Below are 27,248 nucleotides of genomic sequence, written 5' to 3' on the forward strand. Positions count from 1 at the left end.
CATCCTTTGGAGATTCCGTGGCCTGTGGGAAAAGCAGGGCCAGCCAAGTCTGACTGGTTCTGGGTTATTTCCGGGTCTAGATGGACAGACCTTGCCCAAACCCAAAATAAAATCAAAATAAAGATAATAGAGCTGTTTAAACCCAGTATTAACCATACATTTCTCCTCCCTCCTGAACGCAGCAAGCCCTCGGGGGAGCCTGGCTGAAGAATGCTTTATTCTAGGCGTTCATTTTAATTACAACCCTAATTATTTTGGTGCATGGGGATGACCCAGTTAACAAACCCACCTTGGGCACCTCGTGGCCTCCCTGCCCATCTCTGCAAGGAGGGAACCTCAGCTGCTGGCCAAATTATTTTTGAAACAACAAGCGGTGGAACTGGTTGCTACATCTTAATGAAAACGATTTCTTCTTCTTCTTCTTTTTTTTTTTTTTTTTTTCAAGGAGACATTTCTATGTATATAAACAGCCCTTCCTCCCCAACCTGGTTAGACAAGAATGTTCCTGGGTGTGGACTGCCTTGTATAATTAACTGCACAGCTGGAGCTTCTGATCCCTCACCGTCTGCTCCTTCCTTTCCTCCTTTCTTTCCCCCCTCATCCACCTCGGCTGCAGGAGCTCCAGGTGATTCACTCGGGCACCAGGGTTCCAGCATTCCAGAGCTGCTCCAGAGCCCTTCCTCGCCCACACCACCACCTGCCTGCCTTGCAGGGGCTGAGAGGAGCCAGGAGCTGGAGGAGACCGAGCAGAGGAAGCACTGACCCTGCATAGGACATGGAAACGGGGAGCACTGCGAGGACAAACGGCACTGCCACCAAACCCGAGGACGCCAAGAGCCCGACTGCCCCCAAAAAAGAAGAGGAGGCCAAGAAGGCCACGAGCCCTGGCGGAGGCGAGAAAGAAGCTATAAAAGGCACGGGCGGTGCTGCGTTGGAGACGGGGCAAATCAAGAGCTCCCTCTTCTCTGGGAGTGACTGGAAGAGGCCCATCATTCAGTTTGTGGAGTCATCCGACGAGAAGAGGTCAACCTACTTCAGCATGGACTCGGCCGACTCCAAGAAGATGCAGTTTGCCGGCGGACAGCTCGGAGACATGAGGAGGCCAGCCCTGTCCTTCCCGGAGAAAGGCGACCTCAGGAAGTCCCTCTTCTCCTTGGATTCCAAAAAGAGCTTCCTGCCCGGGGATGGCGAAGGGAGGAAGTCCTTGTTCTCTGCTGGGCAGATGGGGGAACTGAAGAAATCCTCCCTCCCTCTGGTGGAGACGGGGGACCTGAGAAGACCCTTCAACAAGGCTGACAGAGCCACCAGCTCCCGGCCCAGGGTGAAGCTGGAGGATGTTCTCTGTGACTCCTGCATCGACAACAAGCAGAAGGCTGTCAAGTCCTGCCTGGTGTGCCAGGCTTCCTTCTGCGAGCTGCACCTCAAGCCCCACCTGGAGGGAGCAGCTTTCCGGGACCACCAGCTCCTGGACCCCATCAGGGACTTCGAAGCCAGAAAATGCCCTGTGCATGGGAAGACCATGGAGCTGTTCTGCCAGACGGACCAGATGTGCATCTGCTACCTCTGCATGTTCCAGGAGCACAAGAACCACAGCACGGTGACGGTGGAGATCGAGAAGGCAGGCAAAGAGGTAATTTTTTTCTCCTTTTATTCCTTCTGTTCCCCTCAGTGGGGGGATCTCAATGTCACAGCACAGCTTGTTCTCCCCAGCCTGCAGTTTCTGCTCAGATGATGCCTGGGGTGTAATCCTGGGCTGCAGTGGTGGTGGATGGGAAGTGTTTGGTGGAGAATTCATACTGTTTTCCACGGGATTGTCATTCTCCTAATCCCGATGGGAACAGCACAGCACTCTAGCTGTGCTGCAGACTGGATTTAGGGGATGGAGAACCTGGTTTGCAGCACACCTGACTTTCAGCAGAAATTGAACCAACACCTTAAATGATAAGTTTTTAAAAAAATTCCTGAGTTTTGACAGTGTTTGTGTGGTGTTACCCACAGAAAGGTGTGCATTGCTCAGCATCAGGACTTCCAGAACACAAGTTGTCAAATCAGTGGTTGTTACAGTTACTAATAACCATTGAAAATTGCTATCTCAGCTCTTTAGAGTGAGATTATGTTGGTTTTCTTTTCTTTTCTCTTGAGCCACACCTATGGAAAGAGTCTTTTGAAGCTTAGATGGGAAAAAAACCCAAACCCTGGTGCAAGCACAAAACACAATCATTTTCCCCGAAGTGTTACTACAACAGCTTTAGAGGATGGACATCCAGGGAGATTCCACAAACGAAATGGCTTTCACCTTTGTTTGCTGAAAGCCTCCTGTTGTTTGCTTTCTGGGTGGGTGAGGAGTATTTCAGTTGTTCTAGCAAAAATCAGGGTATCACCACTTTTGTTGCTGCAAATCCCCGTGGTAAAAACAGGCCTAGAAACTTTCTAAGCAGACAGGACAGGAGAGGTGCCAGAAAGAAGTGTAAAATAATTATATTTAAGTGCCTGGAGTCACACAGTCAGGAGCTGGAGAGGCACTAAGATCTCCTAAACCCCAAACCAGTGCTGTGATGTGGTGACCAGGCAAACACAGGACCTGCTGGGAGAAATCCTTCACCTCCCTTCATGGGAAGAACAATTTAATTCTTTTTAAGGAGCTGGGAAGATTTATCTCATCAGGCTGAATGAGCACCTTGTGTGGAGTTTATCTCTGCCTTCTCTGGGCTTTTCTTGCCATTTCACCTCCAGCTTGCAGCCTCCCTGAAACCAGACAAAGCCTCTTCCAAGTCTCAGCCGGTTTCTCAAATTCCTGCAGGGCTTGCCAGCCTGCTGTTTGTTCCATAATTGCCTGTTCTCGTGGTTTTGATGTCAGCCCTGAGCACTGCCGAGCTCTGACACAAAGCTGTGTCTGGTGTCTGCCAGGCTGTCCAATTCCTGCCCCAAAATGAGGCGAACAGCTGCTTCCTGAGGAAACAGAGCCGCTCAGCTCCTTCCTCCTGGGGCTGGATGCACCTACAGCACCTTGCTTTTGGAGGGGCAGCCGTGGATGGGCAGAGAACTGTGATTAAAATGCTGTTTGACTCCTCTCTCAGAGTCCTTGTGCCACCCCTGGCTCCTGCACTGGTTCAGCCGCCGCTCAGCCCAAAGCATTTAGGATTTATCAACATGAATCATTGCACATGTGCAAGTTTCTCCTGACAACGAGTCGGATCATGTTGGAACTCGAGCGAGCATTCACTCAGACAAAAACAATTAGCAGGAAAGCTGTTGCCTACAAAATGTTTGTTCCCACCCCTGATTTATTCACCAGAGGTGGAGCCTCAGCGAGAACCACAAAGAGCAATGAATATTTCCAAGCCCCTGGTGTGTAACACCTCTTCTTATCAAATCAGTCAGAGCAGGAATGTGACCACAAATTGGAAGGGTGGCTGGTGCTGCTGCTGCCCTTTTGGAAGGGATGAGCAACAACACCATTCCAGGTCATCCCTATCCCTGTCCTGTTGTCCCAGCTTGGCATCCCAGCAGCTCCAGGGTGGCTTTAAAACCACCTTTAAATTCACTCTGCTACTGGCGTGTGACCAGAATAAAGCTGCATCTGGACAAAGCCTTGCACACAGTGCTCAGGATTATCTGGTTCATCTGCAAGGATTTCCTAGTCCCTGGCTATTTTGTGACTCCAGAACTGGAGAGGATTCCAGACCTGGTGTTTGTTTTTGTGTGTTTCCAGCCGGGGTGCTCAGTTTTGGTGGCACAAATCTGTCACAGAATAAGCTCGGTTTAGGTCCATTTCCCCTCCAGTCCTGCAGAATTAACACAGATTTCAGCCTCTTTCACGAGCCTGTTTGCTGTGAGCCTGCAGGGAACACTGTGCTTTAGAACTGGGGAAAATCCTCCCGTGGAATTAGGAAACCCTGCTTGTCTCACGAAGCAGACAGAGAGGGGAGGAATGCAAACAAGGCAGAGCACAGACACTATAGTTAGAGCAGTGCAAAGCCTGATATCTCTGTGTCACACAGCAGCATCTCCCACTTTCCAGCAGCCTGGGGTGAGAATCACTCACCCCTGTTCCTGCTGAGCAGCACGAGTGAAAGGCACGGGGACTCAGACAGACATTTGTCCTGACTTCCCACCCAGTGCTATTTGCGTATTTTACCCAGCAAACCTTTAATGCTCTCCCCAGATCCACTTTGCATTCGTTTCCTGCTGCAGATTTAAAGGAGAAGCAACAGTTTGCGCCAGAATCAGTACAAAATAAAAACCAAACCAGCAAATAAAAGGTCTGTGAGGCTGGGAAATAACCACTCACACTTGAAAAGTGAGGATGCTCCACAGCAGCTTGGACAGTCCAATAAAACCCTTGATTTATCAGCACAACCAGAGCCCCCTTTTGAGCCAGCATCCCTCATGCTGGAAGGGGATCCTTCACCCCAAACCTGTTTTACAAGCCTGCTCTCCCAACGAGACAACTTCACCTCTGCCAGCCCCAGAGCTGTAAATCACCTGGCACTACCTCCTTGGTGCTCAGCACGTCAGCTCAGCCCTGCTGAAAACCTCTTTGATTTGGCTTTTTTTCTTTAATTCTTTCTCTTTTAAAGCAAAGTTCCTGCTGAACCCAGGCATTGCAAGGGGAGCTGGGGGTTCCTCCTCCCCACGGGGCAGCTTTGAAAAGGCAGGATTTCACAAAGGCTTTGAAGAAAAGCAGCCCCAGAGATGGATCCAGAGGGATTCCCAGCCCTGCATCGCTTTCGCTGAGCGGAGAGCAAACAAATGAAAATCTTGGAAGGGTTTGGGGACCTTTCTGGTGCAGTGTGGCTGTGAGACCTTATCTACACCAGCTTAAAATAGATGCTCTTTCCCCAGAGTTTCCTGCAGGAAGGACACTTTTCCCATTTGGAAATCTCATATCAGGGGGAAGTGACCTGCAGCAAACTGTGGTTGGAGCAGATTTGCCTGTTTGCCCAAATTCTGTATTAATTCTTTACACTGAGGGTAGAATGCAGGGAAAATCCAGGAATTCTCTCCAAGCTGCGCAGAGAGCCTCAGCTTCTCCAGTGGCATTTTCTAGGATGCTGGCAGAGGTTTTAACCCACTGAAAACTCTTACTGCTGCACAGAAACTTCAGTGGGGAAATGCAATTCTAAACCCAGCAGAAATAATCTCAAACAACTCCAACCTCTCAGCCGTGGCATCCCCACTGCACTGAGTCTGAGCAGCATTTCTCCAGCTCTGGGATTGCCTCTGGATGCTGCTAGAAGGAATAATTAGCAGAGCTCTCCCAGGCTGGGGACACTGAGGTGTTCCCAGAGCGTTCAGGGCATGATGCTGCTTGTGCTGCTGCTGCTGCTGCTGCTGCTGCCTTGCAAAAACCACCTTGCATCATCCCCTGCGAGGCTCAGAACCTCCCATCTGCAGCTCCTGGGATCAGCTGGCCACGTTTGGATGTACACTCTGAACTTTCACTGAAGCCTCTTAAGTGCCCTAATTAACTTAAGGCTTTAATAGGTGATCCAGTGTTAGCTCAAGGACTCTCAGTTGTGGCGTTTCTCGGTGGTTTTTGACCACCTGCTATGGCTGAAAATTGTCTAAAACTGGATTTTCCTGCGTTTTCCCCACTGTTCCTCTTATTTCTGCACTGGAGGTTCCCCCAGAATGGGGATGTTGCTTGTATTGTCTCTGATTAGGATCCTCTGAACCCCAAATCTTCCAATGGATTTGCTCTGTAAGGTCCCTCGAGGGTTTTTGACCCTGGAAAAATGTGAGAAATACAAAGGAAAGTAGAAATTTCCTCTTAGGGAATGAAGCTGAGACCTTTCATGTCCCCAATACCTGTGGCGCCCATACTGTAAATGTATATCTGTGATATACACGGACAGCTAAAGCAACCTTCCAGACAGAAAAAAGGTCTTAAAAACATCAGGAAATCACCTCCTGCACCCCTTGATGTTGTGCTCCACCTCCAGAGCACCATTGCTGAACCCTTCTGCCCACATCACCAGTTTTCCACTATTCCAGAGTCTCCCTGCACCTCTCTTCAACATTTTTTTGCTATGTTTAGGGTGGTTTTGGGTAATATTTATTTAATTTTTTGCAGTACTACCCAATCACACCTCCCTTCACCTCCCCTGCCCTTGCTGGAGCCTTTGCTGGTGTTTCCCCCTTTGCCAAACCTGGCTGAGTGTGGGATTTGCATCCTGGCTATTGGGACTTATCTCTTTAATTTCCATTTGCAAATCATAAATCTCGCTCCAAATTGTTGTGTGGGGCTGCTTTTAAATGGTTGTTACATCCCAAACCACCTTCCTGGGTGATGGTTTAACTGCTGAGAGTCAGAATCACTTTTCCAAATAATAGTTCCCAAAATTCCTTGGAGACTCATCATAATTAAAAGACTATCAAAGTATAATATTGTTATCACCACCTTCCAGCCATCACCTGACATTTTTTCCTGTCATCTTTCTCTTCAAATCCTTTGAGGTTTGGGAGTGGCTGTGAAAGGGCTGCTCTTCCCCAAAAAAACCTTTTCTGTAGGATTTCACTCACATTTTTATAAGAATGTCCTGATATTTGGAGATGAGGAGGGAAATAATTACTCTGGGAATGAGCCTTTTGCTTTTAACAATTAATTCCACCTGGATGCAGCTCCGTGGCTCAAGGAAACAACTGGAATTTGGGTGTAATTTCTCACATTGGTTAATGCAGTGGATAAATGGATCTCAAACATTTCCATCTCGTTGCGTTTCCCTGCTGTGCAGAGTCTTGATGCACAGGACATCTCCCACTGCACGTGGGAATGGAAACCAGCAGGAATTCCTCCGAGTCGCTGTCTTGAAAATGTGAAAATTGCAGGATCAAACTCATCTCTTTGTTCTTTTGATGGGTAGCAGAGCAAATTCTCTCATCTGGAAGCCAGTGTGGGTTCCCTGATGAACCTGTGCCACAAAATGCTTTGCCAGGAAACCCTAAAACCCTGGAGAGGGTGAGAATCAGCTCATGGTCACCGCTGAGGGGGTGTGGATAATATTTAGAGGGCCAGGGCTCTCCCAGCTCCTAAAAACAATTTGAAGATGCAGCTTTCCTGGCACTGAGACAACTCGGAGCACATTTCCCTTTTTTCTTCCCACTTTTCTTGTGTTATATAAGGCAACAAAGCAGTTTGGTTAACCCAGCAGTGAATCCAACAGTTTTCCAGCAGATCCCACATGATCAGCAGGTTTTGAGGACTTTCCCAACGCTGGGAAAGAACAGAACGTTGGGAATTTCTGCCAGCTCTGTGGTTCCTCAGCAGCTCTGGGAAGAAGCTCTGGTCACGGCTGTGACCAAGCTGCACACACATGAAATGCAGAAATGCACCCACAAAGCTCGGGCAGGATGTGTGGGGCAGGGATTGGGATTGGGAATGACCCGGGGAGGGATTGCCTGGAGTTAAAGGGGATGGCATTGCCAGCATGCAGGTCCTGGGCTGATCCAGGGAATCAGAGATCTGGGGAATCAGAAATCTGGGGAATCAGAGATCCAGGGAATCAGAGATCCAGGGAATCAGAGATCCAGGGAATCAGCGATCCAGGGAAATGGTGCAAGGCTGCCCAACCTCCGTGGCTCCAGTGCTGTGAATTCCTGTGCAAATCCCTGCTCTGAGCTGCTCTGGGAAGGCTCTGCACAACAAAATGCAAATCATTCCCAGCGAAGTTGCTGATCTCAGCCAGGCAGGTTGACTACAACTCCTTCCTCGTCCTCCTGTGGTTTAAAAATTTATTTTTTTTTAAAATTTTTTCCAAGCATTCCCCAGCTCCATCGCTACATGAAAGCTCTCAATTCAGAGCAAATTAATCCACAATCCTGTCTAAACAGAATTCCTGCCGGAGGCATCATCCTCTTGTTGCAACACTCGTCAAACGTCATTCCGTAATTACATGAAAACTGTTATTGCTGCACAGGCACACCCTGGGCTGGGCCCTGCTCTGCACACACAGCTGAATTTTGAAACAGCTCCCTTCCTTTCCCTGCAGCTCATGACTCCCATGTGATTAAAAGCAGCACCCTGACAGCCTGGGAGGTGGGTGCTGTGCTGTGCTGTGCTGTGCTGTGCTCAGGGAGCTGACTCTGCACATGATCCTGATGCCTTGTCAGGCTTACCTACAGCAGAGCCTGGGCAAAGTTAGGAGAATAAAAAGAAGATAAATTTATTGAAGGGCCTTCAAGGTGCATTTAGGGTGGGGGAAGGCCACAAGAGGGGCTACACCCAAAATGGACAGCAGGTCATGAGTTTTTCATACTTGTAAGTTTTGTCCATTTGCATATTGAGTTTTAACCCTCCAATTACACCTTCAGCTAATGAAGTCAATTACCCCAAGTTTACTCCCCCAATTCACTGCTCTTTACATATCTTAGGGCTTGAGGTTCAAGCTTTTGTCCTTTTCATTTTGTCTAAGAAAGCTGAGAACAGGATTTAGCACCCTGTATGGAGTTCAGGGTTACAGACACACTAAAATCCAGAAGCTAAAATCCTAAGGCATCAATCCCATTTCGGGCAGTGCCGGCAGCCTGGAGCTCCTGCCTGGTGCTGCTCAGCACACCAGGGAGGCTCAGGGCTGTCACCCCCAGCTCACCAGACTCCTTCCCCTGTCCCCTCTCCCCCCAGGCCGAGCTGTCCCTGCAGAAGGAGCAGCTGCAGCTGAAGATCATCGAGGTGGAGGATGAGGTGGACAAGTGGCAGAAGGAGAGAGATCGCATCAAGGTGAGTTGGAGATCTTCAGTTCGCTCCTTCCTCCTGTCATCACCATTCTCCTCCTTCCCCTCCTTTCCTCAAGACATCCAGCTCCTCCTCACTCCATCCCTTCCCAGCCTCTCTCTCATCCCTGTCCCAAACTCCAAGCCAAATCTTGGAAACAACAACTCCCACTGAAGTCATCTTGCGACATTCCCTGCGGGGAGATCAAGCCTTGGTTACAAAACCAAGGCACCTCCCTGCTCTGGGTGCTTTTTTAGGTCCTCTGTGGCCCTTCCATCACCAGTAGCCAGGCAGATTTAGAAACAAAACCCACAAATAACCTGCGAAAGGGTTGCCCTGACAGAGATGAGGCAGCAGGAATGCATGGATTTACCCCGACAAACATCTTATTTCTGGTGGAACAGCTAATCTCCATGCTGAGAGAGGTCTCCTTAATAATTCCTGCACCGTGGTAAGGGTTGGAATAGAGTCATGGTGTTATTTCTTTCATTTGTAGCCTAACTGAGCAAAGCAGTGAAAGCACAAGTTGGAGACACCCCAGAAAATTTGCATAATATTAATAGGCAAAGCCATTCTTCTCCCTTTTATGTGGTGCAAGCACATTGGCTCACCAGCTCTGCTTTTCATCTGCTTTATTATTACTATTATTATTATTATTATTATTATTATTATTATTGGAAACCTGACCTAGAAATGTTGACTCTCAATATAGCTACATCCACAGTCCTTCTGAGGAATATTTCAGAGGCACCTCGAGGTCAGGCTTGGAAAAAGCATTTCAGCACCTTTCATCCTTTGAAATGGTGGGAATTCGGTCCTCCAATTGTCCAGGAGCCAGAACCATGATTTAGGAGGGTTTTTAAATATCACCTGAAATAAAAGATCTGCTCTTACAGTTGGGCAGGCAGTGCTCCTTTCAGATTGCATACATGGGATTATTGCAGGAACAAGTATTGCTTCTCTCAGCACAACTTCCCTGCTGCTAAGACTCGCATAGCTGGAGTCTCCATAATCTAAAATCTTAGAATCCTTGGATTTATCCGCCTCTGTGTCTTCCTATTAGCAAAAACTCCCTGAAAAATTTCAATATTTTCTTCCTCCTCTCTCCTGCTGCCTGCTCCCTCCCCCAGAATTACACCACCAACGAGAAAGCCACGGTGGACCAACACTTCAAGGAGCTGATCCGTGACCTGGAGAGGCAGAGGGATGAGGTGAAGGCTGCCCTGGACCAGAGGGAAAAGATCGCCTCGGAGAACGTGAAGGAAATCGTGGATGAGCTGGAGGAGAGGGCGAAGCTGCTGCGGGAGGACAAGGAGAACAGGGAGCAGATCCACCAGATCAGCGACTCTGTGCTCTTCCTGCAGGTGACAGAGACCTCCTTTGCCTTTCCTTTGTCCCTGTGAGGACAGGATTTGTCCCTAAGACAACCCCAAGTGAGATGTTTGAACCTCCCCAGTTCACTGCACATCCCTGTCAGGGATTCCCCTGGACATGGGGAGCTGTCTCTGCTCTGGAATGAACTTGGTATTTATGGACAGAGCATTTTCCTGCCCATCCTCACTGCTTTTCTTTGCCATTTCCAGATCACATTCTCCACATTCTCTGCTCTGGAATGAACTTAGCCATGCCATGGTTATTTTTTATGGACAGAGCATTTTCCTGCCCATCCTCACTGCTTTTCTTTGCCATTTCCAGAGCACATACTCTGCTCCAGAATGAACTTAGCCATGCCATGGTTTTATTTTTGATGGACAGAACATTTCCCTGCTATCCTCACTGCTTTTCTTTGCCCTTTTCAGAGCACATTCTCTGCTCTGGAATTAACTTAGCCATGCCATGGTTATTTTTTATGGACAGAACATTTCCCTGCCCATCCTCACTGCTTTTCTTTGCCATTTCCAGAGCACATTCTCTGCTCTGGAATGAACTCAGCCACTCCATGTTTATTTACTTTTTTTTTAATGGACATTTTCCTGCCCATCCTCACTGCTTTTCTTCACACTTTTGGATCCTAACATCAACAAATTCCCTCAGATTTACCCTCCACACCTTACGCTCTTAATTAACCTAATTTTTTTCTCTTTTTCTGCAGGAATTTGGGGCTCTGATGAGGAATTACGTGCCCCCTCCATCCCTGCCCACCTACAGCGTGCTGCTGGAAGGGGAGAGCATGAGCCCATCCATGGGGCTGCTCAGGGATGACCTCCTCAACGTCTGCATGAGGCACGTGGAGAAGATCTGCAAGGCAGACCTGGGCCGCAACTTCATCGAGAGGAACCACATGGAGAATGGTAAAAAAGCCAAAATATTCCCCTTCCCCTCCCTCCCTGCTGCCCTGGACTGCAGGGGCAGGGGAGATGAGGATGATGAGTGCTCCTGATGAAGAAGAAAAAGTGGGAGTGACAGCACGTGTGGCTGGAATTAATTCTGGAATATCAGTTACTCTGCCACTCCTCTGTGGGGGTGGAATCAGGAGAACTGCCAGGGAGATCAAGTGTCTTGCTTAGAGCACCAAACTGGCCCTAAATCCCTGATTCCCAGCTCATGTTAGGGTTTCATGTTGAGGATTTAATGGGTTCAGCCACCTCTTGTGTGGGGGGAGGAAAAGCCACCCTTCCCTCCTGCCAGAGCCCAGCAGGGACATGCTGCCCTGTGCCAGACTCCAGCAAACCCCTGGAAGTTCAGCAGGACATTTCCCACGAGGGAAATCTGCTCATGCAGCTCAGTGAAGGGAAAAGACAGTGGCAGAAAGGTCAACGTGGGATGGCAGGTTTGAAATCCTATTTGTACACTTGGTTAGCACACCTGGGGTGCTGGTTTGACATCAAATATTACAAGTGCAAGCCTCAGCCTCTGCTTGCCTGGCTGGAACACGAAATGACCCTGCAAGCACCTGCCACTGACAAGCTGATATTTGAAAATCGAATTTTCCAAGTGAAAAGGGCTCCATTTGGGTGTTAATCTATGATTTGAGCTGGAATAACTCTCTGCTCACACTCCCTTGGGAAAGCTTTCCTGCCTGCCCTGATCCAAGGCATCCCCACACTTCACTTCAGGGATGTTTAAGGTGATCTTTAGGGTGAGCAGAGAGGTCACAGGCAACACCAAAATTAATCTCTCGAGTTCATCACCCACTTCCTCCCAATTAGCTGCGAATAAAGGATTGTCTTGCATCAGGCTCCCAGCTGAGATTAGGGCAGAGCACCACAATGGGCTGTGCTGCCTGTGCTCCCCAGCTCTCCCACAGACAGCCTGGGTAACCTTGGGCATGTTACCTAATCCCTGGGATGACCTCTTGCTCTGGGAATCCAGGGATGGCAGCGAGTGGTTGGTGTGAGGATGGAATCCTGCAGTCATTGAGGAAGCCCAGATAGCAGGAGAGAGGGGGTGATGTGAGGATAAATTGCAGCCTGCCCTGCCAGGAGGATGTGGGAGGTGGAAAGGGGTTAGGAATAACCTCAAGGTCAGTTCATACAACAGGAGCAGCTGAGGAACTGCTGCAAATCTGCAAAATCACTGTTGACTCACCCAAATTCACAATATTTACTGGACATCCCTCCTTTATCAGTACCTCACACCACCCAGTGGCACCATGAGACATGAATTAGATGGACCAGATCCTTCTGGACCAACCTTGCAGGAAGGTCAGGGATCACAATCTAGGTGCTCAGAATGTAATTAGAACCAGAGTTTTAAATTCTCCCTGCCCTTAAAGCAGCACCAGAAACTGAACATTACTGATCTTTCAGCATTTTGCACTGCAGTATTCCTGGTTGGATTCTCAACACTCCTCGTGCTCCAGAATCACTGAGAAATTTGACAATAACTTCATATCAATAGATAACAAACAGACCCAAAAACCTGTGCATTTCTCTCCCTTCTTTGTCCACCTGAAGCTGTGCAGAATTTCCACCTGAACCATTTTCCTTGGACATTTTTATAACCCAACAAGGTTCTGCAGCCACACAATTCTGGCAGCTCAGGATAAAGCCCAATTCCATTTTGATTATTTTAACTGGGGTCTCCTCCACCTTCCTGATGCCAGAAACCCTCCCTGTGATTTGAAATTCTGAGCGCCAGAACATTTCTGAGCAGGACAACAAACCCCTGCCAGAAACCTGAGCTCCTCCAGGAGCTTTACCAGCGACACAGCCTGGAGCCTGCCTAATGAAAAGTTGGGAACAATTGGGAAATGTCATTTCTGGCGAGTCCCAGGAGCTTCAGAGCTCTCCCTTTTCCAAGCCATGAAAGAGGGCAGCACTCTGCATCCAGTGGCTGCGAGGGAATTAAATCCATTAAGGAGCTGTGGAGTTATTAACTCGGACTCCCCCTGAGTCACTGCAACGAATTCATTTGCAGCTGGCTTGATCTTCTGCTGTGAAAAAAACCTCCCAGGAAGAAATGTTATATTAATGGAATGAAACCTGCTTAATAGCAGACTCCAAAGGGAATCCACGTCCTTTTAGTTGTCATAACAGGTAGCTGCATGGCAAGGAGACAAATAATCAGGGAGCATTCAGGGAGCTTAAATAGCACCGAAATAAATGGGAGGAATAAAAGGAAAGTTTGTTCTGCGACTTGAGAATCAAAGAATGGAGCTATTTAAACATGAAAACCGAATTTACTTCCTTGCAGAGAACAATAGGTTTATAGAGGCCTTCAAAGAAAGTGTTTTTATGAGCAAGTGTGCTGATAAAACATCATTTCCTGTGGATCAGTGTCAGAAAACCCAACCCAGGCTGTGTAGGAGTAAGTTTGATCAGTTTAAACCTGAACCAACCACCCTTGCCCAAGAGTTTGGAGCTGTTTGCACCTCAGCTTTAGCATCTTCCTCCAAAAACTGGAGAAGCCAACCCAGGGAAGCCTCCCTGAAGGGATTTCTGGAGCTTTAAATGGTGGCAGCTCTTCATCAGCCAGCCCTGTGCTCAGGTTCAACACACAAAAGGAGCAAAAATGATAAAATGGGGAACGTTTTTAGCCACACAACAATACTTTGGTAAGGAAATGCCTCAACCCTCAGGTGTCCCTAAGGATTTTAGGAGCTCCTGTGTTGGCTGAGAGGCTGAATGCTTCAGCTGGGCTCTGCCTCTGAGGGAAATTTGGATTTTAGGCAGCTCCAGGACTGCTTTAACTCCCAGCCAGAGATCCCACAGGGCAGTCAGACCCCACCAAAGTGCCTCCCCAGCTCATCCCTGCTGTCCTTCTGCAGGTGACCATCGGTTCATGATGAACAACTACGAGTGGAACCAGCCTGACAACCTGAAGAGGTTTTCCATGTTCCTGTCTCCCAAAGGTATGGCAGCCCAGAGGTGGGCAGAGTCCCTTCCAGCTTAGGAAAGGGAATTCATTGATGATATATCCAGAATTTTGCTCTCCCTCACACTGTCAGATCCATTCCTCTCCAGTTCAGAGAGCCTTGAGAAGGCTTTGCCTCAAAAAATGTTCTCAATTTTATGGAGAAGAGCTGAAGTGACTGAACTCTGTCCCAGAGTGAATATAGGGGAGTTCTAACAAAAGTCACCAGGATAAATTCAGTGTTTTTCTCCACCCAAAGCTTATCTCTCTGTGCTATCAAGTGAAAGCTGCACTAGGCTTGCTCTGCATTAGGATTTTACTTTCACCAGAAATTTTTCCTTCAAGGAAAAGGATAGAAGAAGTGAGGCATATGTTCTAAAAAAAAAAAAAAAAAGAAAAAAGCAGGGGTCTGGAGCTCCTCTCTGAGCTCTGACAAGAACCTTGGATGAGTTTTTGGAGTGTTTGGGTGTGTTTCCAACACATCCAGCTCTAAAATCACCATTTCCACTCCTAAACTGGCATCCAGAGCACGAAGCTGAGAGTGCTGAAAGCCCAGGCAGGGCGAGGAATGAAAGAACACCAAGGGTGGCACCAAACAAATACCCAAATTCCAGCCCTGCCCGGCTCTGCCAGGTGTTTCCAGCTGCTGTTCTGCAGAGCTGGTGGGCAGGGAAACTCCCTGAAGGCAAATCCCTGCTCCGTGCTGGGCTTTCCTGGGGATAACCCAGACCCCACCACTGAGCCCTTTGTCTGCAGTGCCACTTTGCCCTTCTCCTGTGCCGTCAGCCCACGCCTGGCAGCTCCCTGGCAGCCCTGAGGGGTGAGGATGTTGTTTGGAGCAGGGCTGGCATTCCCATTTCAGTGCCAGCAGGACTTGAGCATTTTTCCAGAGGTGGATTTTGCACTGAACTTGTCTCCAAACACCTCCCAGATGGTTTTAGCTGCTCTCCTGCTCAGCTGCCTCAAGGTTTCCAAGCCCTGTGCTGTCAGGGAAATTCTGCTGAGCTGAGCTCATGATGCTGGGCAGACTGCACAGGCTCAGCCCTGCACCCAGAACTTTCCAGCCCTGAGGGAAGTTTGAAAGCTAATTCTCAAATTGCACAAGCTGAGCCTTTCTCTACCCAAAAAACGTGGAGATTTCAGGTGGAAATAGCCCCACAGGCTTTTCAAGAGTGTGCAGGGGTGTGAAGGGAGGAACACAGTGGGCAGTGTGTGCCTGGCACAGCGATATTCCCTAATTTGGAGAAAAGGAAGGGAAAAAAGAAGGGAAAAGCCATTTTGGCAGTGCTCTCATGAGTGCTAAACTTCCCTCTGCTCCTCCCTGGAGCTGCTGACACCTGGCAGAAGAGGCTCCCATGGGATGCAGCATCCCAACCTGCTGCAGGATGTGGAGATCCAGCAGGGATCTCCAGGCACTGCCAGATCCAGCAGTGCTGAGTGTCCAGAGCAGGGAGAGGGCTGTGCCACAATTCCCCTCTTCCTGCAATGGCCTTTGCACTATCCAAACACTGGAGAAACGTTTATTCCACCTACACATCCCTCTTTTCCTGGAAACACAGACAATGCCGCCGTCCAAATTACTCACTCCGCGTTTTCTATCAACAAAGCCACTTTGGCCAAAACAAACCAAATTGCACATGCAGCCTGAGCTGAGCTGGGGATTGAGCAGAGCCCAGCAGGGGCAGAGCTCAGGGGTGGCAGGAAGGATCCAGCTGCTGGAGCCGCGCCGGTGGGGATTTTGGGAGCAATCAGTAGGCAAAGCAGTTGTGACCCACTTAGCGAGCAGGCTGGCTAGCCAAGGATCACCCGATGAATAATGCAACATCCCCATCAGCACTGAGCTCTCCCTGCTCTGTCCCTGTGCTGTGGAAGTCCAGCAGTGCAGCTGATTGCATCTTGGCTAAAGAATCCCAGAAAATGGGAGAAAAAAAAATCGAGGACCACCCTTTGCATTGTGTAACACGCTAGGAATCCTTCAATATCTCGTGGCAGTTTTGCTCCACACCCTTTTTCTGGCCAGGCTGGGTCACTGCAGAGTCTGCCCCAGGCCACAGTGGGAAGTCTGTTTGCTGGACTGAGGAATGCTCTGTGCTAATCACAGCAGCCCAAGCTGAGAAACTGCTTGGATTCCAGCTGAACTGACGAGGTTTTAAGCCCTGCTTAAATTCAAGGAGACTTCCACTGCTCTTGAATGGCTTCAAACTGAACAAGAGGAGGTTTAGATGAGATATCAGGAAGGAATTCTTCCTGTGAGGGTGGGGAGGTACAGAGAAGCTGTGGCTGCCCCTGGATCCTTGCAAGTGTCCAAGGGCAGGTTGGAGCAGGCTGGGATGGTGGAAGGTGAGGAATTAGATGGTTTTTAAGGTCCCTTCCAACCCAAATTATTCTATGACACAACATTTGCTTGCAGGGATGACACGATGAGGCAGAGAGGAGACACAAAATGTTTCAAACATTGCCTCAAAGACAGAGGAACAATCTGTTCAGCTGCTCCACGCTGCTCTCTCTCCTCTCCCACTAAGCTTTCTTCCCCTGATATTGCAAACAGTTTGGCCAAAGCCAGGAGGAGGTTGGAAAATCATCTGGCAAGGCTTTGAATGAAGAGTAGAAGGGATTGAGGCACACAGAGAGAACTGTGTAAACAGAAACACATCTCAAACAGAGCAGCAGCCCACAGGATGGCAGCAGAGCAGCTCCAAGAATCCATCTTTTGGCTTTACTGGGAGCCCAAAAAGGCTAGCCCGGCTGCAGTCTGATCCTGGTGGCAGCCTGGGGCACACACAGGGCTGAGAAATGTCCCTCTCCTGCTGTCTCTGGAGCTCTGAACCCAAACCTCAGCCTGCAGAGCTCTCTGCAGAATGGTGGTGTTGAGTAGCCCAAGCTGAGCTGGCAATTTGCTGCAGCTCTGTGGCACTGAGAGCTCTGCTCACTGCACAAGTCTATTCCCCATTCCCTAATACCCAGGGAAAAACAAACTCAGGTTCTCCTCTGCTCCCTGGGCCCAGATTTCTGTTTTGGGGCTTCTCCCAGCTCGGTGGGGACTTTCCTAGAGCAATACAGACCACGAGGCAGCTCGTCAGGAGCCGACTGCTGAACTGGATGCTCTTGTTTTACAGCCAATTTCAACCCACGGTCATGGGAATTTTCCTCCTTCCAAGCGACTGAGGAAACACTTGGTACGGGTAATTCTGCCTTCAGTTTGAGAGGATCTAACCCCCCGTGCCACAGCTTTCTGCCTGACTAACCCACCTTTCCTGCTGCCCCTGCCAGTCCCAGAGCCAGCCCTGCCTGGGTCAGCAGCACTGTAGGCTAAGGGTACAGAATAGTTGTGTGAAGTTCTGCAAAACAAAAAGTCCAGACGTGCACGATGAGAAGCCAAAGAGCCTCATGCTGTCAAAAACTCAAAATATGTTCTTTCTGAAATGTGTTTTGTAAACTGGGCTCTAGCCTCGTTTAGGGGGTGGATTTTTAGAATAGGGAGATGTTACTTCATTTATTAAGTTTCTTATTGGGGGATTCTAAACGGATATGCTAATCTGCAAAGTCCATTAAAATTATATATGTGTTACACAGTGTGTACATCTCGGCGTGTTCCACCTTGAAAAACCCCTCAAACACACCTCAAATCCTATTAAAATACCAAAATAAAACCCTTTATCCCTTTAACCGTATGTACCTCTTAATTCTGAAACCAGCCAGAAAGCACCAGCTGCACACCCCCAAGCCCAGGCTCTCAGTGCTGTGCTCACAGGAGGGAAAGGCATCCCTGCTTCTCACTGGGACACAGAGGAAGGAGGTGGAAAACACAGGAAAGGTCCTGAGATCCCAAACCATCACCCAGAACACTCGGTGGAGGTTGTGGCAGAACCACACTCCAAATACTCTCAGCCAGCCTCAGAAGCACAAGGTGCTTCTCTCCATCCCAAAACCACCTTTTACTCAGCCAACAACTTCTCAAGACACAGCCTGGTCCATATTTATGCCTTTTCTCCCCAGATCCCATCTCCTTTCCCCCCATATTTTCTTCCTTTCCTTCATTCTGGAAGCAGCCAGGCCACCCTGCCTGGGGCAGCCCTGGTGACTCACAGCCACACCTCACCCCTTGCTGCTCTCCACGCCACAGGCAGGGCTGTCTCCCTCTCATCTCTGCTCTCAGATCCTTCTGACCCCGAGGAGGCCAGCAGGGGAAGCCTTGCTTTAATTGCAGTGGGGTTTGGATGAAGGCTGGGAGGCAAGGGCAGAGTTGGAATCACCCCTGGAGGTGCAGGGAGTGCTGCTCTCGGGGGCTCAGCAGCAAGGCTCTGCAGCACTGCCATCACCCCACACTCCCTGCTCTCCTCTGCCTTCTCTCCCCGAGGGAAAAGGACCAAGGATGTCCCTGCCTGTGCCCCCCCAGCAGGGCAAGGCAGAACCACAGCGTGTGTTTTGGAAATTCCCCCCTGGAATAACACAACCTCTTCTATCTTCCAGTAGGCAATGGCACTAAGCTGCCTTTTCAGTTCTCCTCGGTGGGACAGAATCCGCCCGGTGACTTCAGCAAACAGTCTGATGGGAGCCTCTTCACTAAGACCGGTACTAGGAACTGAGTATTCCCCTTCCCCTGCCCCTCCCGAGGTGATAAACCCCTTCATTCTGTTCCTGGCCTCCTGGAGCATTCCTACACCTTGGCCTGACTGCCAAACTCTCAGGCATCTGCACAGGAGGGATTCTGCTGAACCAGGGCGACAAGGGGTGTAAAAAAATATTAAGGTTTTATCCAGGGAACAGGTGAAGGGATCTGAAATTTGGGATAAATTTTAGATGATTTTCGAGGGAGAGAAAGACACCGTGGCCATTTGCCCCTCTAGCATCATCACTGAAAAGTAACACACCAAAAACAAAACAAAAAAAAAAAATAGCAGGAGCTGCCCATCCTCCTTCAGACCTGAACCTCTGCTCACCATCTCATCATCCTCTTTTCACTACCCACATCCCAGGGTGCCAGAGGTGGAATCCAAGAGCACCAGAACCTGTTAAACAGAGTCAGTCTGATGGACTGGAGATGGTGGGGCAAGGCCACTGTGTGCTGCCCTGCCACTGGCTGGTGTCACCCTCGGGGCAGAGCAGAGCAGAGCAGAGCTGCTGTGCTGGAAGAGGTTTAGAGCTTATCGAGCAGCCAGAGGAGCTGCAGGAACTCCAGGCTCAGCTCTCTGCACTAATTAAACAGCCTGTAGTGCTCTCTGCAAGAGTCAGAATGCTGACTTTGGGACTCGGCCTGAATTTAATTGGTCTGATTGCATTCCACCTCTCTGCATTCCTCAGACATTTTAATTAGCCAGACCTTCTTCTCCTGCCTTTTTCCTGCCTGATTGGGTGGTGGAAGAGGCATCTGTCTGATGGCTGCATTTCCATGTTGAGCAATGCAATACTAATGATGTGGCACTTCCAGTCCTGCTGCTCTGTCCCCACGCCGGCCAGGGGACACTGGGGGGGGTGGTGGTGGTGGCAGGGGTTGCTCCATGACTGGCTGTGTTTTGTCCTGTCCCAGCTTACCCCTCCATAGTGAGACACCAGTCGGCAAAGGTGACGCCGCAGACGTGGAAATCCTCCTCCAAGCAGTCTGTATTGGTAAGGGGGATGGCTGGGGTGGGAGAGGGCAGCCTGATCCAGGGAATATTGATCACTGATCAGTGATCATTGATCCAGGGAGGCTGCAGACACAGGGTGGGTGCTTTGGGGGTGGGGGAATAAAAGCTTCAACCCCCCTGCTCCTGTTGTGGATGCAGATTAACCCCCAATTTCCACAGCTCTGGGGTGTGCGGGAAATCAGTGCTGATTATCCCCACAAAATGATGTTTGGAGAAGGTTTTGGTGTGAAATCTGATGGGAGCCACGCAAATCCTGTGAGATGACAGTGGCAGGACTTTCCCTGCCTGCAGGGGTGTCACCCACTCCTAACAGAGTGTCACTGTGTGACATCCAGAATGTGGAAATGACACATGAAAGTGCTTTGCTGATCACGTCCTGCAGTGGGCAAATGCAGTATCAGAGACGAGGTCAGGCTGTGAGCAGAAATCACCACAACATCTCTGAGGCACTCATTTCACACTCATCATCAGCACAGGCACAGGACAGGGATGGTTCAGGGTTTGTAGTCTCAAATATACAACCAGTTCATGCATTGCCTCAGGAGCACCAAATATTTTTTTTAAATTTATTTTTTATTCTTTATTTATTTTTTATTCTTTATTCTGCTTTTATTCTCACCGTGCTGCATTAAGACTTTGCATGATCTGGGTTAAGATTGTCAAGCTTTTGCCCCCACTGATGAATTTTTTTTTTAATTTCTGGTTACACGTTTATGAGAGATTATTTACTGTTCCATGGAAATGAGGCCTGGGAGGAGCAGAGGGTCAGGAATTGGGAGCATTCTCACACTGAGGGAAACACACAACAGGTAGAAATTGCAGCTGGATCTGCTCCCTTTCCAAGGCTCCCCAGGAGATAAAAGCCAGTAGAAGGGATGTTCCTTGGCAGATTTCTTTCAGGAAATCCAGCCTTGAACCTCTGAAGGTGCTGCAGCAAACCAGCAAAATCCTGCCATCCCTTCTGCCTTGGGTTTGACCTCTCAAACAGCATCACCCACATCCATTGTGCTCCCAGGGATTTTTCCTTCATCCCCACAGAGAAAATCTGGGGAACTTCTCCCTCCATCCCCTCCCTGTCTCTTTTCCTTCCCCGAGCTCACATTTGTAATGACCATTTCCCTTTTATAGCCAATATTCACCACGTAGCCCTGAACCTCACAATTGAGCTGATAAATAGAAAGCATTTAAAAAGCACCAAAATAGAAATGCATAGTCTACACTGCAGTATCTCTGCAGGAGCTTTTATGGTCTATTGGGCCAATAATCTGGCTTTTAAAATAGCCTTAAATGTGTATTTAAGTAATGTACATTCTAAAAGGTCTGTAAATATGAATTTTCACCAAGGGCTGTGCTGTTCAAGGAGGAAGGGCTTTTTCACGCCCAGGGAGCTCTCTTAAACGAAGCCCCCCCTCTTTCATATCTTAATTATATTGGAAATTAAAGCCATAAAATGAAAAGGACCTCAACAAAAGGGAACATTGAGCAGGAGGTGTTGAGCACTGAGCAGGAAGATGGGCTGGGTTTGCTCTGCCTGTGCTCCCTGCTGTTCCTGATATTAAATAAAGCTGCACTAAAAGAGGTCAGAACGTTCCTGTGGGGTCTCTCCCACTTTCTGCACATGAGAGCAAACCTGAGACAGACTGGATGTTAAAAACCCCATTTTTTTCCTGATTTCCATGGTCATCCCTTCGGTGGTGTGAGGATATTCCCACCCAGGCTGGAGATGGTGCAGTGATCCCAGGAAATCAATTGGCTGTGAGGCAACACAACTTTGCCACATTTTTCTCATTAAAATGGGGCAGATGAGAGGGAAATTCCAGGGGCAGATCCTGATGGGATGAGCTGCACTCAGGGACTGCAGGAAACTGAGCTGGAGAGGCAGAAAATGCCAATTTCTGTAGGTTCTGCCCCATCTCACCACTTGTATTTCCATTCACACAAACCACTGAGGCACGAACCAACAATGCCCCATTGTGAGAGAATTCCCATGCACAAGAGTTTGGGGTTTGCCAGCCTGAGAGCACAAATAAATCCCACACAAATAAATCCCACACAACTTGCATAACCGTGTGACTCCACAGTGTGACAACTCCCCGGAGCTGTCAGCTTAGTGAGCAATTAAAACACACTGGCAGAGGCATAAAAATAAAGGTGACATTCCCCTTCTCCCCAAAAAAAAACCCTCTCATCAAGCCTTGAGTCACAGCCTGAGGTTTTCCTTGAGGCATCGTTTGGGTTGGCAATGAGAACCATGCAAAGCAGGGGTGGAAATAATAAAAAAAAAAAAAGCCAAATTATTTGCATTTGATGTCTCCAGCACCTCCAGGAGGGGAAGGAGAGGCTGGAGGTGATTTGTGGGTTTGTAGATTTGCCCATCAGGCTGTGTGGAGGTGATTTGCAGGATGGGGATGGATGGCTGAGGTGTTGGGTGTCGGGAAGAGGAGGGATTCCAACTCACTGCCCCAAATTCTGCCTTGCAGTCCCATTATCGCCCTTTCTACGTCAACAAAGGCAACGGAGCCACTTCCAACGAGGCGCCCTGAGCTGCTGGGGGTGACGGGGAGAGCTGGCAGCGCCCGGAGTGAACACCCAGCTGCGGATTCCCATGGATGTTCCTGCTAACTATTAACCTTACCGCTCTAATCTCTGCCGGGGAGAGGGGAGGTGCAGACGGGAATTGCCTTTCCCTGAGGAATGCGAGACTTTTCCCCCAGTTCCCCGCTCACCCCGAGAGCTCTGCAGGCCTTAACCCCATCCTCTGCTGTCCCCTCGCTGTCCCCAGCTGCTCTGCCCCTCCTGGGAATTGTGGATGCTTGGTGGCACCCCCTGCTCGGCAGCTGTCCCCTTGTCCCCAGAGCTCTTCAATCCCGCTGAAAGCCCCGAGCTGGCTCTTCCCAAAGCTCCTCCAGCGTGGAGAAGGCCCAGCCAGCCCCAGGCTCAAGCTTTTCCAGTGCCTCTCCACCCTGGCATCACACTTCCCCAGGCTCCTCCAGCAGCTCAGCAGCCAAAAAAAGCCCCAGCAGGATCTTCCCAGAGCTGCTGCAGCCCCAGGTTAGCTGCTGGAGGAGGGCAGGGAGGCTTTCCAGCCCATCAGAGTGCCCCTCCAGCCACCTTTGCAAATTAAGAAATAAAAAGAAAAATCCATCCTAGTAATAGAAGATTGATTAGATGCCATAGGTGGTGGGTGCTTTTCTGGTTTGTGGTGGTTTTTCTTAATTCCCCTAAACCAAAATTGATTTATATGCTGTAGTTTAGCTATTTTATATATTTTTTTCCCCCTGCAGTGGGCAATGAGAATTACTACCACAGCTTTTTGTTCAGGATAATATTTTTGGACTGATGAATCCCATCCAGGGCTGGATAACCATTCCATGATCTCACTGGGGTGATTTTCCCTCTCCATAGACAAACTAAGGGGTTCATTCCATGCCATGCAGAGCACTTGGGGGAAAAAATGGCAATAAGAGCCCTCAAACAGTGAAAACCAAAACCTAACAGCTCCTTTTCACGGTTTGCTCATGATTCAAGCAATTTTGGAATGGCTTCTCCCCACTTTTCCTGCCCCTGAATGCTTGCAGCACCTTGCAGAGGGAGATCCCACCTGAAAACCCCTTCCTGGCTCATCCCTTTGCAAAGATAACTCACAGCTTTTGAACTCAAACAAAACTTCTGGGGCTGAATGCTGGTTGCTCCAGAGCACTTGAAATGTCACTTTATAATGATTTTTTTTTTCCCCCCCCATAAAGACCAGAGGGGGAAAGGGCTGGCGTGGTAGGGCAGGATGTGAAAAAAAAGGATGTGGAAAAAAAAAGGGATGGAATGGCTGGGAAAAGCACTGAGGGCTTTGAGTATGTGTGTGAAAGGATCAAATCAGCCCCCTCCGGGTCTCGCTGTTTGTTCTGCCCCTGAGCAGCTCCAGGAAAACCTTCCCCACCTCCTTTGATGCCCCAAAACGTGGGCACAACCCCTCCTCCTCCTCTTTCTCCAAAGCTTGGATGTTCAAATCCCCCATTCCTCCTGCCTCGAGGAAGGCTGAGTGGAATTCCTGTCCTGTTTCCCTTTCCCCTGCTGTCCCCATCCCTCTCTGCACCCTTGCACACCCAAATTCCCACCAGGAATGGAGCTGCTCCCCATTTCCCCCAGCCCTGGAGGACACCCTTTTCCCCCAGGATGGGGGACATCCCAGCCCTGTGGTACCTCTGATCCCAGGGGGGGTTTTCCAGCGAGGTGGAATGAACTGTTTTTATCGTGTCTTGGTCAGCAAAGCAAGAGGGATTCCCATTCCAATTCCTCCTCCTCCTCCTCAGCCAGGACAGGGCTGTGCTGGTGATGTAAACGAGGTGTGCACCACCCTGCAGAAATAAAGGAGAAAGCTCCATGTCTGACCAAAACCGAGCTCTGTCTTTGGTGTCTCTGCTCTCTCAGCCAGGGGAACTCTGTCCAAAATATTCTCCGTGTGAGCAGCAGGCTTGGAGAAGCCATTCCCCAGCTCTTCGAGGCTGTTTCGCTGCTTTTTGGGGTGTTTTGAGTCAAGGTGGGAGGGAATTCCCACATCCCTGAGGGTCAAAAGGAGTTCTAGAACCCTGAAAACACCCAGCTGGCTCCGTTCCCAAGCTCTGGTGCCACAAAAGTCCTTCCCTGCAAGGGAATTTCTGGGAAAAAACCCTCAGCCTGTGCCTGAGCTAAACCTCAGCAGTTCCCACTGGAGAAAAACTCGGGTTAATGTATTCTCTGGCTAAAATGAGATTATTTTGCCCCAGGGTGGATCTGAATCTCCCCAGGAGGTTGGTTTGGGCACCACTGGGACCTTTTCACCGACTTGAGCCCTTCTGGGCACCTCTGGTTCTGCTCAGCTCAAACCTCTTGTGTTCATCAGAACTTCTCCTTCCCCTGAGGGGGAGATAAAACCCTCAGATAAAACCCTCAGATAAAACCCTCGTGGGGTGCTAAAGATGCAGATTCAAGGCCACACTGAGAGCTGCTTAAAGAGCAATTTTTTGCTCTTTTTTTGCCCAGTCCATCAGTCTATGTGGACTAGAGTTATTCCCACCCCTCAGACAGAATAAAGCAGGAAGATTTCCAGAGGATGCCTGGCATATTTCTGCTCCCAGGCACTAAATAAAAGCTCTTTTCCCCCCAGACATCTCCAACACTCCTCCTGAAGAGCCAGGATCCCACCAATCCACTCAAGGAGCCAGTAAATCCTTCTTGTTTACCCCACAAGGGAGTCAGCAGAGGAGAGAGCTCAGCTCTCTCTCATCAATTCCACTCATTGCCTCCATTACTGTTATTACTGTGATTAAAAAGCAATCAGAGAGAAATCTCCTTCCTGTCCTGGAACTGCTGCAGAACGTCTCAGTTCCACCGTGGAGCAGGAGGAGAGTGAGTTCTGAGCACTCCCTGCACTCCTGGGCTGTGTGACAGCAGGAATTGATGATGGATCTCCTGGCCTGAGTGGCTAGAGGCAACCAGAAAGGCTGACATGGAGAAATGAACCTTTTTAATGAAGGGGGATTTATTAAATGAGCTTTTTTTGGTCCATTCCCAACCTAAAATATTCCATGATTCCTTAAGGGTCTTGATGGGTGTCCTTGGTGCAGCTAGCAGAGGGAATTCCCACATCCCTGAGGGTCAAAAGCTGATGGATGAACTTCTAGAACCCTGAAAATACCCAGTTAGGTCAATTCCCAAGCACTGGTGCCACAAAAGTCCTTCCCTGCAAGGGAATTTCTGGAAAAAACCCTCAGCCTGTGCCAGAGAGGTTCAGGGGACAATGGCTGGGGGGTTCAGGGGACACTTGGCCACCCAAAGGACTCAGAGCAGGGCTCAGGGACACTCACAGGGTGACTCAGAGTGAAACCAGCAGCAGTGACACCTCTTTGGTGGGTCTGGATCAGGGAATCACAGCATGGATTGGGCTGGAAGGGACTTTAGGGATCATCCCTTTGCAAACCCTGCTGTGGACAGGGATGTCACCTGCCAGGCCAGGTCACTGGGGGCAGGAGGTGGCTCTGGGGACAATCCCAGGGTGGATCCTGGGGACAAGTGGCAGCTTGGGGTCAGTCCCTGGATCAATCCAAGGGACAGGAAGGTCTCAGAGTCAGTCCATGGGTCAGTTCTGAGGACAGGAGGGTCTCAGGGCTGCTCCCAGGGTGGCTCCTGGTGCAGGAGGAGGCTCGGGGCAGTCCCAGGGACAATCCTGGGGGGAGCTGGTGGCTCCCTGGACAATCCCAGGGAAAGAAGGCATCTTGGGGCAGTCCCAGGGAGAGGTGGTGGCTCCCTGGACAATCCCTGGACAATCCCGGGAGAAGAAAGTGTCTCAGGGCACTTCCAGGGACAATCCCAAGAGGACATGGTGGCTCCCTGGACAATCTCAAGACAATCCCGGTGGAAGAAGATATCTTGGGACAGCTCCAGGGACAATCCCGGGGGGAGCTGGTGGCTCCCTGGACAATCCCAGGACAATCCCAGGACAATCCCTGGACAATCCCAGGACAACCCCAGGACTATCCCAGGACAATCCCAGGACAATCCCAGGACAATCCCGGGAAAGAAGGCATCTCGGGCAGCCCCAGGTCGCTCCTCCAGCAGGTGTCAGCGCTCCGCCGCGCTCCATCCCCGCCGGCACTGACACCGCCAATCGCACCTCTCGCACCTCACCATCGCTTTTTACCCTCGAAACGAGCAAAACCCCCGCGGTGACACCCCGAGCAGCTCCCACATCCATCGCCCCGATCACAGCAATGCCAAGGAAAATGTCACCAAGCAGGGCACAGACCCTTTTCTCAGCATCAATTCCCTGCAATATCCAGCTAAGGATCAAGGCAAGCACTTCCAGACCGTTTTTCTCTCATAACCCATTCAGCTCACTCAACCACTTGACTTCAGTCGCCAGAGCAACGCAGGCCACTGTTTTATCTTCGTGGATATTAACTATAAAGTTTTAAAATGAACAATCCTTCCGAGGCATAAACAAGAATTACAAAATCTAATTGCTTGTGAACCTTTAAATTCTCGCCGTATTTTATAATGACATAAATTTGCCACTCTCTTGCACAAAGATAACACGGAGATAAAGTGTTTGAATTTGCTAATTAGCAGACATAAAACACAGGGACGAGGTCTTAATGAAACTGTTGGGATGTTCAATCAAAGGCTATGATAGCTCCTGAATTTTCATTGCCAGGAGTTAGATCTTTGGGCTTTTAGCTCTGCAGGCTACAGACCTTGATGTAGCTCCTTACAGGTTAATATTTCCCTTAACCTGGAAAAAAAAAAAAACCAGCCCAGCATTTAAGCCAGATAAAACACGCGTGGATAGCTGTGGTAATTAATTTGCACATTTTGGTGCTTTTAAACTAATAATCTCCCACTCTTCCATCAGCCACATATCTAGTCCTGGAGTAGTAAAGCTTCTTATATATGAGAGCAATGAAGGGTAAATGTTCTGTCCTTTCTAGTTGTTGTTACTGGGTCTGTGGTATTTTGTAAATCAGAGTTCTCAGTGCTGTTGTAAATGTGAGTTTTCAACACTTTCTCTATGAGAAGTCAGGCAGCATGAGGACAGAGAGGCATGGACTAACAGGAGCAGATTTTGGCACTGCTGATCCTGA

General features: G+C 49.4%; 1 protein-coding gene across 6 annotated transcripts; it reads left to right on the top strand.

Annotated features, from left to right (window-relative positions):
• Positions 1 to 497: 497 nt before the first annotated feature.
• On the top strand, positions 498 to 22,601 carry TRIM29 (tripartite motif containing 29). 6 transcript variants are annotated; one of them, XM_085081671.1, is made up of 9 exons: positions 498 to 1,630; positions 8,624 to 8,719; positions 9,844 to 10,077; positions 10,806 to 11,004; positions 13,923 to 14,006; positions 17,125 to 17,190; positions 18,479 to 18,580; positions 19,536 to 19,615; positions 22,116 to 22,601. In XM_085081671.1, the coding sequence occupies exons 1-9, from the start codon at positions 776 to 778 to the stop codon at positions 22,176 to 22,178; spliced, it is 1,779 nt and encodes a 592-aa protein (XP_084937797.1). In that variant the 5' UTR covers positions 498 to 775; the 3' UTR covers positions 22,179 to 22,601. The 6 variants fall into 6 exon arrangements, with proteins under 6 accessions (XP_084937797.1, XP_084937799.1, XP_084937803.1 ...); XM_085081673.1 differs by having other exon boundaries at positions 17,125 to 17,184; positions 18,482 to 18,580; XM_085081672.1 differs by having other exon boundaries at positions 499 to 1,630; positions 17,125 to 17,184.
• Positions 22,602 to 27,248: the final 4,647 nt, after the last annotated feature.

Source organism: Lichenostomus cassidix, chromosome 24 (assembly GCF_008360975.1).
Source record: "Lichenostomus cassidix isolate B80296 chromosome 24, HeHo_3.0, whole genome shotgun sequence".
Classification (NCBI taxonomy): domain Eukaryota; kingdom Metazoa; phylum Chordata; class Aves; order Passeriformes; family Meliphagidae; genus Lichenostomus; species Lichenostomus cassidix.

What these genes read in the sequence shown, in the direction of transcription:
- TRIM29 (XM_085081671.1), top strand. Translation starts at nt 776, where the DNA reads ATGGAAACGGGGAGCACTGCGAGGACAAACGGCACTGCCACCAAACCC. An exon ending in CATGTTCCTGTCTCCCAAAG is followed by an intron (nt 14,007 to 17,124) that starts GTATGGCAGCCC and finishes CTTGTTTTACAG; the next exon opens with CCAATTTCAACCCACGGTCA. An exon ending in TGAGGAAACACTTGGTACGG is followed by an intron (nt 17,191 to 18,478) that starts GTAATTCTGCCT and finishes TCTATCTTCCAG; the next exon opens with TAGGCAATGGCACTAAGCTG.